Source organism: Eptesicus fuscus, chromosome 22 (assembly GCF_027574615.1).
Source record: "Eptesicus fuscus isolate TK198812 chromosome 22, DD_ASM_mEF_20220401, whole genome shotgun sequence".
NCBI lineage: Eukaryota > Metazoa > Chordata > Mammalia > Chiroptera > Vespertilionidae > Eptesicus > Eptesicus fuscus.
The window spans coordinates 8829315-8846440 of NC_072494.1; the positions used below are offsets into that span (position 1 = coordinate 8829315).

A 17126-nucleotide genomic window follows, 5' to 3' on the forward strand; every position below is an offset into this window, starting at 1 on the left:
AAGTTGAACCACATAAATCTGCCAATTTAAACCACTTCTGACCTGCAAATACAGCAGTTGTATATACAGTTCAACCTAATCTACTAGTAACAGAGGAATATGCAAATTGTCCAGGACTCCATCGTAGTAATGACTGAACCGCAGGCTGCATGGGGCGACAAGGCCGGCAGGGGTGGCAGTTCGGGGCAACCAGGCCAGCAGGGGAGAGTGGGGGGCAGTTCAAAAAGACCAGGCCAGCAGGGGGAGAGGGGGGGCAGTTTGGGGAGACCAGGCCAGCAGGAGGAAAGTTGGGGGCAACCAGGCCAGCAGGGGGGGCAGTGAGGGGTGACCAGGCCAGCAGGGGGACAGTTGAGGGCAACCAGGCCAGCAGGGGGAGCAGTGAGGGGCGACCAGGCAGGTGGGGGGGGCAGTTAGGGGCGACTAGGCTGGCAGAGGGGGCCAGTTGGGGGCGACCAGGGAACGGGGGAGGGGGCAGTTAGGGGCAACCAGGTCAGCAGGCAGGTGAGCAATTAGGAGCCAGCGGTCCTGGATTGTGAGAGGGATCCTGGATTGGAGAGGGTACAGACTGGGCTGAGGGGAGCACACCCCCCCCGGCCCCATGCATGAATTTCGTGCACCAGGCCTCTAGTCCTACCTAATAATAAACAAATATGCAAATTGACCATACCTCCGACACACCCACAAGCCACGCCCACAAGCCATGCCCACCATCCCATCAGAGTGAGCATGCAAATTAACCCAAACCAAGATGGCTACAGCCACAGAGAGCAAGGTTTCCTAGGTAACAGAGGAAGCCAAGCTTTCCGCCTACCCTTACCAGGCCTAAGCCTCCACTCAAGCTACAAAGTTTCAATTATAGAAGGTAAACAAATTCAAACAAATGGTGGCAGAATGGAGCTTGAGAGAGCAGGCCAGGGTTGCCGCCAGCAACAGGGGAAGCAAAGCTTTCCACACACCCTGGCCGGGCCCACCTGCTTAAGGCAACAAAGTTTCCATTATAACCCCAACAGAAATGGCTGCCGGCCTCAGAGGGAGCCCCAGGCTTGGCTCTGCTCCAGGCTACAAAGTTTCAATTGTAGAAGGAAAATAAATTCCATATACCAGGGCCTCTGTTTGCGTTGCCAGGGGGCGTGGCCAGCCTGCAAACCACCACAGGCCCCTCGCTCAGGCTGCCCCATGCCCCAAGGGAACCCCCACCTGATCCGGGACACCCTTCAGGGCAACCAGCTGGCCCCCACCCCTGTACCAGGCCTCTATCCTATCTAATAAAAGAGTAATATACAGATTGATCATCACTGCAACACACAATATAGCTGCCCCCATGTGGTCAAAGATCCTGCCCCCATGTGGACACAGGATGGCCACCACAAGATGGCCAGCAGGAGAGGGCAGTTGGGAGGCACCCAGCCTGCAAGGGAGGGCAGTTGAGAAGGACCAGGCCTGCAAGGGAGGGCAGTTGGAGGTGATCAACCCTGCAAGAGAGGGCAGTTAGGGGTGACCAGGCCGGCAGAGGAGGGAAGTTGTGGGCAAACAGGCTGGCAGCAGAGTGGTTAGGGGGTGATCAGGCTGGCAGGCAGAAGCAGTTAGGGGCAATCAGGAAGGCAGGCAGGCAAGCAGTTGGGAGCCAGCAGTCCTGGATTGTGAGAGGGATGTCCAACTGCCCGTTTAGGCCCAATCCCACTGGGATCGGGCCTAAACGGGCAGTTGGACATCCCTTGAGGGGTCCCATATTGGAGAGGGTACAGGCTGGGCTGAGGGACAACCCCCCTCAGTGCACGAATTTCATGCACCGGGCCTCTAGTATATATATAAAAGGTTAAGTGACCAATGGTACATCCGTCCGACCGGTACATATGACACGCACTGGCAATTTAACAATAAACATTGACTCGCACATGCACAATATATATAAAGCTCTTGCTGGAGCGTGTAAAAGGCTAAGTGACCGACCTGACACTTCTGTTATAGAGAAAGGGCAAATAGCGATATTAAAATACTTCTAATTAATTTCCTTTCAATGTGCACAAATTCGTGCACCGGGCCACTAGTATTTAAGAACGTGGAAAAATATTTAGAAGCGAAATTTCAAAAATAATTAACAAAGGCATCAATAATAAAATATGCATGAGCTAAAAGTAAATATATATATATTAATTTGGGAAGTGGAAAATACATGAAATTAAAATATCAAACTACAATAATCTATTCTAATTCAACATCAGCTTGAAAAATTCTAACTACAATATGAAGAGAAAATTGAGATAAAAGGTTAATTAAAAATAAGGTAGCCTGACCCAGCTGGTTGAGCAACAACTATACACTGGAAGTTTGCCAGTTTGATTCCTGGTCAGGGTACAAACCTGGGTTGTGGGTTCAATCCCCAGTTGGGACACATGGAAGGCAACTAATCACACTGATGTTTTTCTCTCTCACTTCCTCTCTCTAAGCAAGTCCTTGGGTGAGGATTAAAAATAATCAATTAATATAATAAATAAGGTAAAACTCTGCCTTAACAAAATAAGTGAGGCTTCAAAATTCAACTGCATAAAATAGAGTCCAGTTGTTGGAAAGTAAAGTAATTGTATAAGCTTTCTTAGCCAGCCAAACTAAGACTAACACAAACTAAGACTGTATTTTGATACCAGGCTGAAGCTGTTGTTCTATGGAATTCCAGGAATCTCTTATTGGTTGGTGCCATTTTCCCCACTCGATTCATAAAAATTGGCACAGAAGACCATTGGGACCTCTGCCACCCACATCTCTTCTCTGATGTTTCCCAACCCAACCTTGCTCTACCCAGCACTTCTGCCCTCACTCCAGTAAGAATTTTAACCTGCCTATTTGAGAATGAGGAGATAATCATGATCAAATTATATTTAAATCTGCATTAATACAAAGTTTTACTGTAAGACCCATCAGTACTTATTGAGAAATGTATATGTATTAGTTCATTGAGTCTTCAAACAGCTCTTAAAGTTCAATTACTATCACCATTTCAAAGGTGAGGAAATTAAGGTTCAGAGCTCAAGTAACAGTCTCAAGATCATATGGCAATGTAAACAGGAGTTGAGAGAAGGGCCAAGATCTGAAACCATGATGTCTGAATATACCCTTCCTCTTAAATCCTATGCTAAACTATCTCTCTAGTTAAAAGGCTGGTTCATTAGTCACAAAATAAGAGACTAAACTAAGGCAGTCATGATAGATATAAAGAGGATAAATCAGAGGCAAAACCAAAAGACTTCATGACTGTATGATGATGGTGTTGGTAATTCATGGACAATTACACAATTACTCAAAATGAGGGGAAAATAACCTTAGCCAGAATGTAATAAGTTTTAGATAGATTGTGTTTAGCATAGTTCCAGAGGGAACCACATTATAAGTAGTTCAATCTGAAGCATAGTTATAGTTAACTAGAGGCCCAGTGGGGTCCCTCGGCCTGGCCAGTGATCGGGGCCAATCAGGGCCGATCTGGGCCGGCCAGCCTGTGGGAGCACACTGACCACCATGGGGCAGCTCCTGGGTTGAGTGTCTGTCCCCTGGTGGTCAGTGCGCATTGTAGCGACTGGCTGACCAGTCGTTTAGTCATTCCATTGTTCAGTCACTTAGGCTTTTATATATATAGATGAGGGGGAATAGGATAAAGGACAGTACCCTTCAGTACACCAGTATTTATGACTTGAGCAGAAAAGGAGTTCTCAGATTTAAGAAACAGATTTCAAACATTTTTCAAATGCAAATCACAAGTACACTTTACATCAAAAGCCAATACACAAAAACATAGGCAGTAAAATCTCAGACATATTTCATAGCAATATTTTTGCTAATACATCTGCTCGGGCAAGGGAAACACAGCAAAAAAATAAACAAGTGGGACTACATCAAACTAAAAAGCTTCTTCACAGCGAAAGAAACCAGCATCAAAATAAAAAGGGAACCCACTGTATGGAAGAACATATTTGCCAATGATATCTCTAATAAGGGGTTAATATCCAATATGGGCAGACCTAAATAGACATTTCTCCAAAGAGGACATACAAATAGCCAAGAGACCTATTAAAAAATTCTCAAAGTCACTAATCATCAGAGAAATGCAAATTAAAATCACAATAAGATATTACCTCACACCTGTCAGAATGGCTATCATCAAAAATCAGCAAACAAGTGCTGGTGAGGATGTGGAGAATAGGGAATACTAGTTCACTGCTGGTGGGAATGCATATTAGTGCAGCCACTATGGAAAACAGTATGGAGTTTCCTCAAAAAATTAAAAATGGAATTTCCATTTGACCCAGCAATCCAACTTCTGAGAACATAGCCTAAAAACCCCTAAACACCAATCAGAAATAATATATGCACCCCTATGTTCATACATAGCATTATTTACAACAGCTAAGATTTGGAAACAGCCTAAGAGCCCATCAATGAATGAATGGATAAAAAAAAGCTGTAGGATATCTGTACCATGGAATACTATGCAGCTGTAAAAAAGAGGGTTCTCTTACCCTTTGGCACATGGATGGACCTGGAGACTATTATGATTACTGAAAAAAGCCAATCTGAGAAAGACAAATATCACATGATCTCATTCATTTGTGGAATCTAATGAACAAAATGAATCGACCAACAAAATAAGTCCTGAAGCATGGAGGCATGGAATAGACTGACAAGCAGACTGACATACCTCGATGTGGGGGTGGAGGATGAAGAGAGAAACCAAGTAACTTATATGCATAGCCCATCAACACACACAATAAGGTGGTGAAGACAATGGGGGGACTGTCAACAATAAAAATATTTTTCAAATAATTTTAAAAAATGGATTTCAAAGGGAACAGATATCTAGAAACAAAAACAATAGCTAAATAATTAAAATTTTAAGTATTAAAATGAAAGGAGACATGACAACAATAAAAGTATAATGAAACATGAGCTATTTATATATTTCAAGAATAAAAAAACATACATTTTTGGCATGTCTGTAGAATACTAAGAAAATGTAATGTTGTATTATGTTGCCAAAAACAGCATCCATCTGAGGCTCTGATACTCTCTCCATATGAAAAAAGCCACGTTTAGGTAAAATTTTACCTCTCTGCCTTAATAGCCTCAATTGTTTAAAAATAATAATAATAATATAGATAGCCCTAGCCTGCATTGCTCAGTGGTTAGAGCATTAGCCTGACAGAAGGGTAGCGAGTTCAAGTCTCCATCAAGGGCATGTGCCTGGGTTGCAGGTTCATTCCCTGGTCCCAGGTGGGGCATGTACATGAGGCAACCAATCAATGTATCTCTCTCACATCAATGTGTGTGTGTGTGTGTGTGTGTGTGTGTGTGTGTGTGTCTCTTTCTCTTTCTCTCTCTCTCTCTCTCTCGCTTTTCTCTCCCTCCCTCTACCACTTACATCCTCTAAAAAAAAAAAAAAAAAAAAAAAATCCATGAAAAAATATCCTCTGGTGAGGATTAACAAAAAAAGAAGAGGATAATATTACCTGAGATATTTTTTATAAGCAATAACATGAAAAAGTTTTAACTTGGAGCTGATATTATTTTACAGATAAGGAACATAAAGTCATCTAATCTAATATTAGACAAATATGCAAATTGACCATACCTCCCACACACCCACAAGCCACGCCCACCATCCAATCAGAGCGAGTATGCAAATTAACCCAAACCAAGATGGCTACAGCCACAGAGAGCAAGGTTTCCTAGGTAACAGAGGAAGCCAAGCTTTCTGCCAGCCGTTGCAGGCCTAAGCCTCCACTCAAGCTACAAAGTTTCAATTATAGAAGGTAAACAAATTCAAACAAATGGCGGCAGAATGGAGCTTGAGAGAGCAGGCCAGGGTTGCTGCCAGCAACAGGGGAAGCAAAGCTTTCCACACACCCTGGCCGGGCCCACCCACTTAAGGCAACAAAGTTTCAATTATAACCCCAACAGAAATGGCTTCGGGCCTCGGAGGGATCCCCAGGTTTGGCTCTGCTCCAGGCTACAAAGTTTCAATTGTAGAAGGAAAATAAATTCCAGATACCAGGGCCTCTGTTTCTGTTGCCAGGGGGCGTGGCCGGCTTGCAAACCACCACAGGCCCCTCACTCAGGCCGCCCCACGCCCCCAGGGTACCCCACCCTGATCTGGGACACCCTTCAGGGCAAACCAGCTGGCCCCCACCTCTGTACCAGGCCTCTATCCTATCTAATAAAAGAGAACTATGCAGATTGATCATCACTGCAACACACAATATAGCTGCCCCCATGTGGTCAAAGATCCTGCCCCCATGTGGACACAGGATGGCCACCACAAGATGGCCAGCAGGAGAGGGCAGTTGGGAGGCACCTGGCCTGCAAGGGAGGGCAGTTGAGAGGGACCAAGCCTGCAAGGGAGGGCAGTTAGAGGTGATCAACCCTGCAGGAGAGGGCAGTTAGGGGTGACCAGGCCAGCAGAGGAGGGAAGTTGGGGGCAAACAGGCTGGAAGCAGAGTGGTTAGGGGGTGATAGGCTGGCAGGCAGAAGCGGTTAGGGGCAATCAGGAAGGCAGGCAGGCAAGCAGTTGGGAGCCAGCAATCCTGGATTGTGAGAGGCAGGCAGAAGCGGTTAGGGGCAATCAGGAAGGCAGGCAGGCAAGCAGCTGGGAGCCAGCAGTCCTGGATTGTGAGAGGGATGTCCGACTGCCCGCTTAGGCCCGATCCCAGGGATCGGGCCTAAACGGGCAGTCGGACATCCCTTGTGGGGTCCCAGATTGGAGAGGGTACAGGCTGGGCTAAGGGACAACCCCCCTCCATGCACGAATTTCGTGCACCGGGCCTCTAGTAAGATCATAAGATTCAAATAAATTTGTCCATATCTGTTTTTCTTCATCTGTCATTAATTCAGATAACTGACCTTGAAGCCATAAAACATAAACTGGGTATGGAAAACAGAGAAAGAATAAACTATATGAATGTTAAAACAGTCTAAATTACAGCCAAAACCTTAATAGCAAAATCAATCATAATATGCACGTGAGAAAGGGGGATCATCACCTTCAAACCAACATTAAGGGCAAAAGCAGATTTCAACCATGACTAATTTCTCTTCTGAACCATATTTCCATGAACATTTGATTAATTTTAAAGATTTTTCATTGATTTTGAGAGAGAGAGAGAGGAAGAGAGAGGGAGAGGGAACTATCAATATGAGAGCGAAACACTAATCAGACAAAGCCATAGTGGGAGGCTAAGGCAGTTAGAGGCGATCAGGCCAGGAGAGGAGGGCAGTTGGGGGTGATCAAGCCAGTGGTGGGGGAAGTTGGGAGCGAGCAGGCTGGCGGGAGAGGGGGGTGTCAGTTGGGGGCAAGCAGGCTGGCGGGGGGGGGGGGGGTAGTTGGGGGTGAGCAGGCCAGCAAGGGGGGTTGGGGGTGAGAAGGCCGGTGGGGAGGGGGGGCAGTTGGGGGTGAACAGGCTGGCAGGCAGAGTAGTTAGGAGCCAGTGGCTCCTGGATTGCGAGAGGGATGTCCGACTGCCAGTTTAGGCCCGATCCCTAAACTGGCAGTCGGACATCTCTCAAGGGGTCCCAGATTGGAGAGGGTGCAGGCCGGGCTGAGGGACACCACCCCCCCACCCCCTGTGAAGGAATTTCGTGCACCCCTCGGGAGTTCGACGGGGAGACCGATCACTCGATATGATGTGCGCTGACCACCAGGGGGTGGCACGGAACAAAAGAAGGCCCGGCCAGCAGTCAGCAGCTAGGGAAGGGAGGCCCCAGACAACTCTGATCACCGGCCAGGCCTAGGGACCCCATCTGTGCACAAATTTTGTGCACCGGGCCTCTAGTATAATAATAATCTAAAGATTTTTGTAATACAAATTTATAATAAGAATTGCAAAATTCTTTGTGGGAGACATTTTACTTAACTGGGAGGATTTTAATTAACTCACCATCAGTGAAGAGCTTTTTCTTGCCTGGCTAACAAATAATCCACTCAGAAACTTACCTTGATTTCATTTTTTCACCTTTAAGAAATTCTGCTGTGATGAGATATTCCATTTTAAAATTTCTAACTTCTCTGTCCACTACTTTCCTTGTGTTGGGAGTACTATGACCAGTACTTACTCTAGTGTTATCTACATGTTGTACCCTTTTAGCAGAGCTATAGTAAAAGTGTATAATAAACACTTTGCCAACTAATTCAAAAAGAAAATAACTCCTATTCCTCCTTCCTTAAGTGTGCCATGTGAAATCCATTTTTCTCTTCTCGTCTTGTTTCAAATGATAGGTATGCATTGATAATTAAAGTATTTTTGTAAATGTCATGCTATAGCCATACATATATGCTTATTAAGTTATTACTACAACACTGCAATTTGTAGTGCACCAAAAAGCAGTGCAAAGCAATGAGTGCCACACAGTCTTTGTCACAGCTGTTCATTTTGCCATTGCAGCATGTAAGCAGTCATAGATAATACATAAAGAAACGGGCATAACTGTGTTCCTAAATGTTATTTATTAACAGAAATTTTAATTTCATATAATTTTCACATCACAAAATATTCTTTTGATGTTTTTCAACCATTTAAAAATATAAAAATCATTCTTAGCACATGAGCCATATAAATCGAGACAGCAAGCTAGATTTGGCCCATGGGCTCTAGTTTGCCAACCCCTGATCTAAAGTGAAGTCCTACAGCTCTGGCAAGTGGGACTCTTGTTAGTTAAACATCATCTCATGCACCAAAAGGTCATTGGTTTGATTCGGGGGTCAGGCACATACCCAGGCCCGGTCTGGTGCATGTGGGAGGCAACCAATTATAATGTTTCTCTCTAGTTCTCCCTCTCTCTCCCCTTCTCTCTAAAAGATCAATAAAACCATTGAAAAAATAAAGGGAAGTCCAATAATTAACAAACATAAAACCTCCAATCAGAGTTTTCTTGTCTCACTCAAGTAGGACGAGTACAAGGGTTATCCACCCCTGAGGAAGCCTCAAACCAAAAGGGACAGAGAGATCAACATAAAAAGAAAAAAGATTAGCAAGTCAATGGAGAGCATTATGCTAAGCAAAATAAGCCAGTTGGAGAAAGTTAAATATCACATGATCTCACTCATATGTGGGATATAATGAACATAAACTGATGAACAGAAATATATCCAGAGACAAATGGCAGGGGGCAGGGGGTAGAGATCAACCAAAGGACTTGTGTGCATGCGTATTAGCATAACCAATGGACACAGACACTGGGGCAGTGAGGGCTTGCCCTGGGGGGGGGGGGGGGAGGGGGGTCAATTGGGGAAAAAGGAGACATATGTAAAACTTTAGAAAATAAAATAAATATTAAAAAAATAAATTTAAAAAGAAAATAAACTCAAGATCTTTCAGAATGTCAGCTGAATAAGAAAGCGAACAGAAGGAAAACATAAGAGAAAAGGTAGGAGAGAGTATAAACCCAAGAGTGCCAACATCCAAAGTGCACCGGTTCCAAAAAGTGTGTGTGTGTGTGTGTGTGTGTGTGTGTGTGTGTGTAAGAGGTGATTGGGGAAGGGAAGGTATCCTTATGAAAAATTTTTAAGTTTACAGTTTTGTTACTAAAAGCAAAGATCACCAGACTAATAGAAAACAGTAAACTATTAAAAACTATTGAAAGGTAAAACAATAAATAGAGACACATCACCAAATTTCAGAATAAGGATAAAGAGATAATTAAAAGGTTCCAGGAAGAAGTAAATAAAAACAAACCTCAACTGGGATTGTACAAAGGAGCAAAATCAGACTAGCACGGCCAACACTGATTTCTAAGAACCTGAAAGATATACCCTCAAAGTTCTGAGGAAAAAATATTTTCAACCTAGAATTTCATATTCAGTAAAGCTTTTTATATTTTTTAATATCTCTTTAATGTCTGGTCTAATAGAACAGTGGTCGGCAAACTAACTCATTAGTCAACAGAGCCAAATATCAACAGTACAACGATTGAAATTTCTTTTGAGAGCCAAATTTTTTAAACTTAAACTTCTTCTAACACCTCTTCTTTAAAATGGACTCGCCCAGGCCGTGGTATTTTGTGTGGAAGAGCCACACTCAAGGGGCCAAAGAGCCGCAAATGGCTCGCGAGCCACGGTTTGCTGACCACGGTAATAGAAGATGACAACATATGCTTTTGCATTGAATCTGTTGTGATGACTTACTTTATTTGAAGAATATGAAGAACACCTGGCCACCCTAGTGGATATAGTGTCCGCCTGCTGACTGAAGGGTCCAGGGTTCAATTCCAGTCAAGGACACATGCCCAGGTGGCGGGCTCAATCCCCAATAGGGGGTGTGCAGGAGGCAGCCAATCAATGATTCCCTCTCATCATTGATGTTTCTCATTAATGTTTCGCTCTCTCCCTTCCTCTCTGAAGTCAAAAATATTTTTTTAAATAAAATAAAGAACACCTGGCCTCTTACAGCTATGTATTTTTTAAAAAGGGAGAGAGGCCTGGTCTCTGTGGATGAGAGGGTCGACCTATGAACCAGGAGGTCACGGTTCGATTCCCACTCAGGGAACATGGCCAGATGCAGGCTCAATCTCTGGCGGCATTGTGCAGGAGGCAGCCAATCAATGATTCTCTCATCACTGATATTTCTCTCTCTCTCTCTCCCTCTCTGAATTCAATAAAAATGTATTTTAAAGAAATACATTTTAAAAAAGGAAGAGCACCCTGGCCTTTTCAAACATGTGGCTACTTACTCTTCTTTTATATAATACAAAAAATATAAAAAGTGTACAGCATTTATTTCTTAAATGTCTGCCTCAAGGTGAAACTTCAAACCATACTGATGCACTTTTACCACACTCTTATATTAAAACCTATTGGTCTATTTTAAACTCTGAATCTTTTTCTATGTGTGATTTTGTAACATCATGCATTGGTCATTTGTGGAAAATATTAATTCACTATGTAGATTTTACAAATGTTGACATTTCATTGCACAATATCCCAGAAGAAAAAAATGCTAATATCACTACCAATTTCATCAAAAATGCCTTTTTTTAATATTCACACTCTATTATTTTTGTTGTTAATCCTCACCTGAAGCTATTTTTCCACTGATATTTTTAGAGAGAGTGGAAGGGAGGGGGAGAGACAGAGTGAGAGAAACATCAATGTGAGACAGACACCTGAACTGGTTGCCTCCTGCACCCATCTCGACCAGGGCTGGGGATCTAGCCTGCAATCGAGGTACATGCCCTCAACTGGAATCAAACCCAGGACCCTTCAGTACGAGGACTAACCTCTACCCACTGAGCCAAACCAGCTAGGGCAAAAATCCCTTTAAATATTGAGAATCTGTCAAGCTCATGGCAGCAGATTAAGTTTCCCAAAATTTTAATTTTTATTTAAAAGCTCTATATCTTCCTCTTAATTAAGTATTAAAAAAAGGCCTTGTCCAGGTAGCTCAGTTGGTTAAAGCACTGTCACAAGTGCCAAGGTTTCCGGTTCGATCCCCAGTCAGGGCACATGTAAGAAGCAACCAATGAATGCATAAATAAGTAGAACAACAAACTGATGTTTCTCTCCTTCTCGCTCTCAAATCAATAAAATAAAAAATTTTAAGGAAAAAAGAAAAGGAGTAGTCGGAAAAAGCCTTTCTTAGGAAGCAACATTCGAAGTGAGGAGCCCTTCTTCACTCAAGAACACCGGTTCTCAAACTTGGTGTGCATCAAAATCACCTGGAAGAGTTGTTAAACCAGACTGCTGATCAGGTCTGTAGCGGGCACAACATTTGCATTCCTATCAAGTTCACAGGTGATGCTGATGATGCTGGTCCAAAAGCTATACATGGAGAGGCAGAGATCTATAGGGAACAGCTAAAGGGTGTGAATAACTTCCGTGTGTTAGACTCTAACAGTTAGAGGAACAGAAAAAAAGGTCAGTTAGGAGGGAGGGTAATGTACTTGTCATCGTTTCAGAAACACTTAAAATGGTGAATTAAACTACCAGCTATGGCTTCCCAGGGTAGAGATGGAATCATAGGTTGTTCCACAATACCTTGCATCTGCAAAGCATTTCAGAGTTTATAAAAACATTTTCATATTTATTATTTGACTCAGTGAGACATAGTGAAGGACTATTAGCTACACTGTAGAGATAAACTGAAGGACACAAACATTATGAACCTGAGGGAACCAGAAAACAAGTAGCAGAACTATGTTGCCTGACTCCAAATCCAGTGTTCCTTCCAGAACAGCATGCTGGCTTTTTTAAAAACCAAAGATACAGGAGTTAATACTAACAAATTATTTTCTAAATTCCATACCTAAAAACATGGTGGCTTCCAGACTTCATTTGTTTTATATACTGGTTAAAAAGCAACATTTCCTTAAGATTAACAGTATTTAGTCCCATCTGCTTATTTCTACCAGTTCAAAAACAAAGCATGTAGAAATAAAGAGGGAATTTAGAGACTATTATTCTCTTGCCTGCATATATATTAGAGAGCCAACTGCATTACTTCAGTCCCTTAGCCACAGCAGTCAAACACAATTTTCATCCTGTGCTCCTTCTAAATCTCCCACACAAGCCAGGTTCCCACAAGAACACTGAATCCCACTTCTTACTAAACTCAGGAGGCCATGAGCTTACACAATCATTACCCACCTCTATACATCCACTACCATTTTATATCTTCTCCATCAATCAAACCCTTATCTTTTGTTTTGTTAATCCTCACCTGAAGATATATCTCTCACACACACACACACACACACACACACATTTTTAGAAAAGAGTGAAAGGGCCCTGTGGGCACGGTTCGCTTCCCAGTCAGGGCATTTGCCCAGGTTTCCGGCTCAATCCCCAGTGTGGGGCGTGCAGGAGGCAGCCAATCAATGATTCTCTCTCATCACTGGTGGTTTTAACCCTCCCTTCCTCTCTGAAATCAATAAAAATGTTTAAAAAAAAGGTGGGAGGGAGGGAGGAGCATTGATATGAAAGAGACATATCGATAGGTTGCCTCCTGCACACGCCTCTACCAGGGCTAGGATCAGGCCTGCAACCCAGGTGGATGCCCTTGACCCGGAATCAATCCCAAACCCTTAGGTCCCTGGGCCAACGCTCTAACCCTATTCTTAACATTCTGACCTGAATGCCTCAATACTTCAAACTCAAAACATCCAAAACTAAAATTATATTCTCCCTACACCACACAAACACACCCTGCTCTGTGCCTGAATTCTTTCCTTTTTAATATGTTTCGATAGATTTGAGAGAGGAAACATTGTGAGAAACATACATTGGCTGCCAGGGATTGAGCCCAAAACCTGGGCATGTGCCCCCAGGAATCGAACCAGCGACCTCTTGGTGCATGTGACAACACTAAACCAACTAAGCAACACAGACCAGGGCCTGAATTCTTTTATTTGCTATTAGCACTGTTCCCATCTCCATTCCCAGGGCTACTCACAATTAGTTACTACTAATAATAAACTAGCTGCCATTTCATTAATAACTACCAAGTAGTACTAGTTACTGTACACACTTCATTCTATCAATAGTCCTATGAGGTAGGTAATTCTGTCCTTATTTCACAAATGAGAAAACTTAGGCTAAGAAAAATTAATCTGTCCCTGTCACAAGTAGGAAGTGACAAAGTAAACATCCAAACTCAAATACATCTCCCCAAGTCCATACCTTTGCCCCATAGCAAAATGCTTATTTCTTTGATACCTGATATCAGTCCTCTACTACCCATTCCGAATTTGTCCCCTAGATTACTTCAAGATTCTCCTAACTGGTCCTGCCCTCTAGCCTTGCCTTCCCTTACCCTTCAATGTACCAAATGATCTTTCTGGATCACAAATGTGATCCTCTTATCCTCTTGACATCAAAGTCCTTCAGGAACCCCCTTTAGTCTACACTGCACAGGTACACCCCACAGGATGAGTCCCAAACCCAGAGCACGTCCACAATCCCTTACCTGCAGTTCCAAAACTGAAAAACTTCGTAAAATTTTAAATATTTTTCATAAATTTGCAACAAAACCCACCCTGAATTGTGAAAGGCTACTTATTGTCTATCCCATTGGTGTGATATTTATGTGTTTCACCACATAAATATTAATGTGTTTGATAATGTGTTAACCGACGCCCCCCTAAAGTATTAAAGACCTTACCAGGAAGAAGAAAATTTCCAAACTATTCTGAAGTCTAAAACACACCTGGTCCCAAGGGTTTCGGAGAAGACAGGGGTGGGGAACACCCAGCCCTCCTGCTGTAAGCCCCTGAAATCACTTGGTCTGGGCCTGCCAAGGCATTAGGGGTGCGTTAATTAAAAGTTTGGTCAAACATACCAAGCTAATGTTTAAGTTGATAATTTTGTATGCCCCCCCCCCCCAATGATGTTATAAATATCCAAATGGCCCTCAGCAGAAAAAAGGTTCCCCACCCCTGAGATAAGGGATCATGGACCCCTCACCTAATCAGTCCATGCATCCAAATTTCCACCAATCACGTTACACATCAGTGCAGCAAAGGGATGTACGTGTAAGGTGCCCTGTGAGCTACTCACCTTTCAAGAAAGCTGCTCAGGGGTCTCTTTTCAGTGAAGTTTCCCTGACAGCCTGGTCTAGATTGTGCCACAACCCTGCGGCAAGTACCCACCTCTACTGCTACGGGTTTTCTGTTTCCCGTGTGAACGAGCCCCACACTGAGTATTTTATTCAATCCTACAGCGTCTGCAACACTAGGGGCTCATTAATGTACAATGAGCTGAAATGCATGCCCAGCTCTCCCTAATTCCCAATTCCCTTCAAAGCTCGTTTCTCCTTCACCCCTAAACCTTCGTATTCTTCCCTTAAACCATGCAGGCCCCTCAGAGCTATTCTCGTTGTCAGAGTTTCTCCTTCCCAATGTCATCTTAAAATTACTTTCCACCAGGCGCCTTCTCTTAACCCCCAACTCTCCAAGGCCCTTTATCTTCTATTCCATCCCTACTCCTGTCCCCTAGTCTCGAACCGACCAAGCCCTCTCCCAGTGAGACAATTCATCCTCAGCCCTCGTCTCTTACCTACTCCTCCCTCCACACCTCTCCCGGCTCCCGGCCTTCCCTCCCCCAAACGCTTCGCACCAGCCCTTTCCCAGACCCCCCGCCCCTTCGCTCCCAGTCCGGGTCCACCAACTCCCGGACCTGCGCCCAGCCCGCATCCGCACATCGCAAACCTCCCCAGGAGCGGGGTCCCCTCCCCCAGTCCCCCGCGGCTGGCACCCCCCCTCCCTTCACCCTCCCCCTATCTCTGGGGTCCAGCTCCCCTGGAAACTGTTCCAAAGGCCGTGCCTTTCACCCTCGGGACCGCGCCGCTCCAGCCCAGACCCCGGGCGGGGAGGGCCCCCGCTCACCCTGCTGAATGTCGCCGTTGCTGCCTCCCGGGATGGGCACGTTGAGCTGGCGCTCGGGCTCCGGCAGGCAGCGCAGGCAGAAGGAGTGGAGACAGGGCAGCAGCTTGGGCTCCGCCTCACGCCGGCTCTGCAGGCTCTGCTGACACACGGCGCAGGTGTCCAGGAGCGAGGCTGGCGGTCCCAGGGGCGGCCCCGAAGAAGGACCCGGAGCGGGAGCCGCGGCAGGAGCTGGGGCCGGCGTCGACGCCGCGCCCCCGGGAACTCCAGGGCCCACGGAGGCTGCCGGGGCTGAGGCAGCCGGGGTCGAGCCGGAGGCCGCGGCCACCCCCCCGTCGTCGGGCCCCGCCGCGGCGCTCTCCGCGTCGGCCCTGCCGCCTTCCTCCTCCTCCTCCTCCACCAGCACCGCGGCCAGAGGCGGCTCCGCCTCCTGCGCCGCGGGCCCGACGGCCCCGGCAGTTACCGGCGCGCTGCCGCTGCCCCCGCCGCCGCTCTCAGCGTCGCCGCCGCCTTTGTTTTCCGCCATGTTTTCCTCTTTGAACCCGCCGGACCGCCCCGCGCCGCCCGCCGCCCGCGCCGCCGCCGCCCCCAGCCCCAGCCGCAGCCGCAGCGAGAGCGGCCGCCGAGAGCGAGCAGGCGAACGAACGGACGGGAGCGCGCGCGCACGCGGCGCCCCCGCCCTCGCGTCGCGATGCTGAGGAGGGGCGGGGGGCGCGCGCACGCACGCAGGACGTCCCCGAGGGGGCGGGGACTCGGGGGGCGGGCGCGGGCTTGGCTCTGGCCTCGCCGCCCCTCCCGACCTGGCGGCCCGCGCCTGGCGATGCCGCCGCCGCGGTGCAGCTCGGTGCTAGAGCCAGAGGCCAGGGCGCCGCCACACTGCCTCCGGCGGGGTGGTTGTGCGCTTGGGCGCGGAGGCGGAGGCGGAGGCGGAGCGGGGGAAGAGGGGGAAAGGCTGGAGGGCAGGAGGCAGGGCCGGTTCCTGCCGAGCGAGCGTCTCCCGGGCAGCGCGGTCCCCACCGGTGGGCGCGTCTCCGCTGAGACCTCTTTGGCGCGGGCGTCGCTGCGGGGTGTGGACCCCCTGGGTCTCCGTAGGACCGCGTTCCTTTGGGTGGTTGTGCCTTAGGGGCGCAGTAAAAGGGCTTTCTTTCTTTTCTTTTCTTTTTTTTTTTTTTTAACTGGGGGACCTACCAGAAACGGACTGAAAAGACCCGGTGAGGAAGAAACTCTTTAACAGCTGTGTTGAGCTTCTTAAGGTGTTGCATTCTCAGACGTGGCTTCGTATCAGAAAACCAATCAACCGAGGGCTCTTTCAAAGCCGAGATAGCAAGACCACACCCCAGGCCTGCCTCCGGAAGTGGGGGAGCGGCTGAGGGCGGTGGGGAAGGCGCTGGGGCCCTTTGCGACGTGTGTCCGTTGGGGGACGTCGCCTGTCGAACCAGTATTATGTCCCTGGAGCCCCCTTCGCGTCCTGCGCGAGTGGGATTGGGGATGCCCTACCTGTGCTGGCAATGGGAGCTCTGCGAAAGGGTTGTCTCTACCTGAGAACACTTGTACGGGCGGGGGGCGGGTATGTACTGCAACGGTGGTCATTTTAATGTTAGGATCCTGAAGGGCTTTTATTCTTTTAGCTGATATAAATCCTTAAAGGAAGCCACCTGAAAACATCTGTAATTGATTTGGTCAGAAAATATTGACCTCCTCTATGTATTGGGGTAGTGTTTTAGAGACTCTGAGCATTACAGCAAAGCGCAAAGGAGGTCCTTCAAGGAGTTTGC

At 46.5% G+C, this 17126-nt stretch overlaps 1 protein-coding gene across 2 annotated transcripts in view; it reads right to left on the bottom strand.

Moving 5' to 3' along the window:
• Positions 1-16811, bottom strand: part of TRIM33 (tripartite motif containing 33) — a 64787-nt gene extending 47976 nt beyond the window's left edge. The window contains exon 1 of one of the 2 annotated variants that reach the window (XM_054711378.1): positions 15355-16811. In XM_054711378.1, coding sequence (XP_054567353.1) covers positions 15355-15877 — 523 coding nt within the window. In that variant the 5' untranslated portion in view covers positions 15878-16811. The remainder of the gene's footprint in view (positions 1-15354) is intronic. The other variant, XM_008147363.3, reaches the window with a different exon arrangement.
• Positions 16812-17126: the final 315 nt, after the last annotated feature.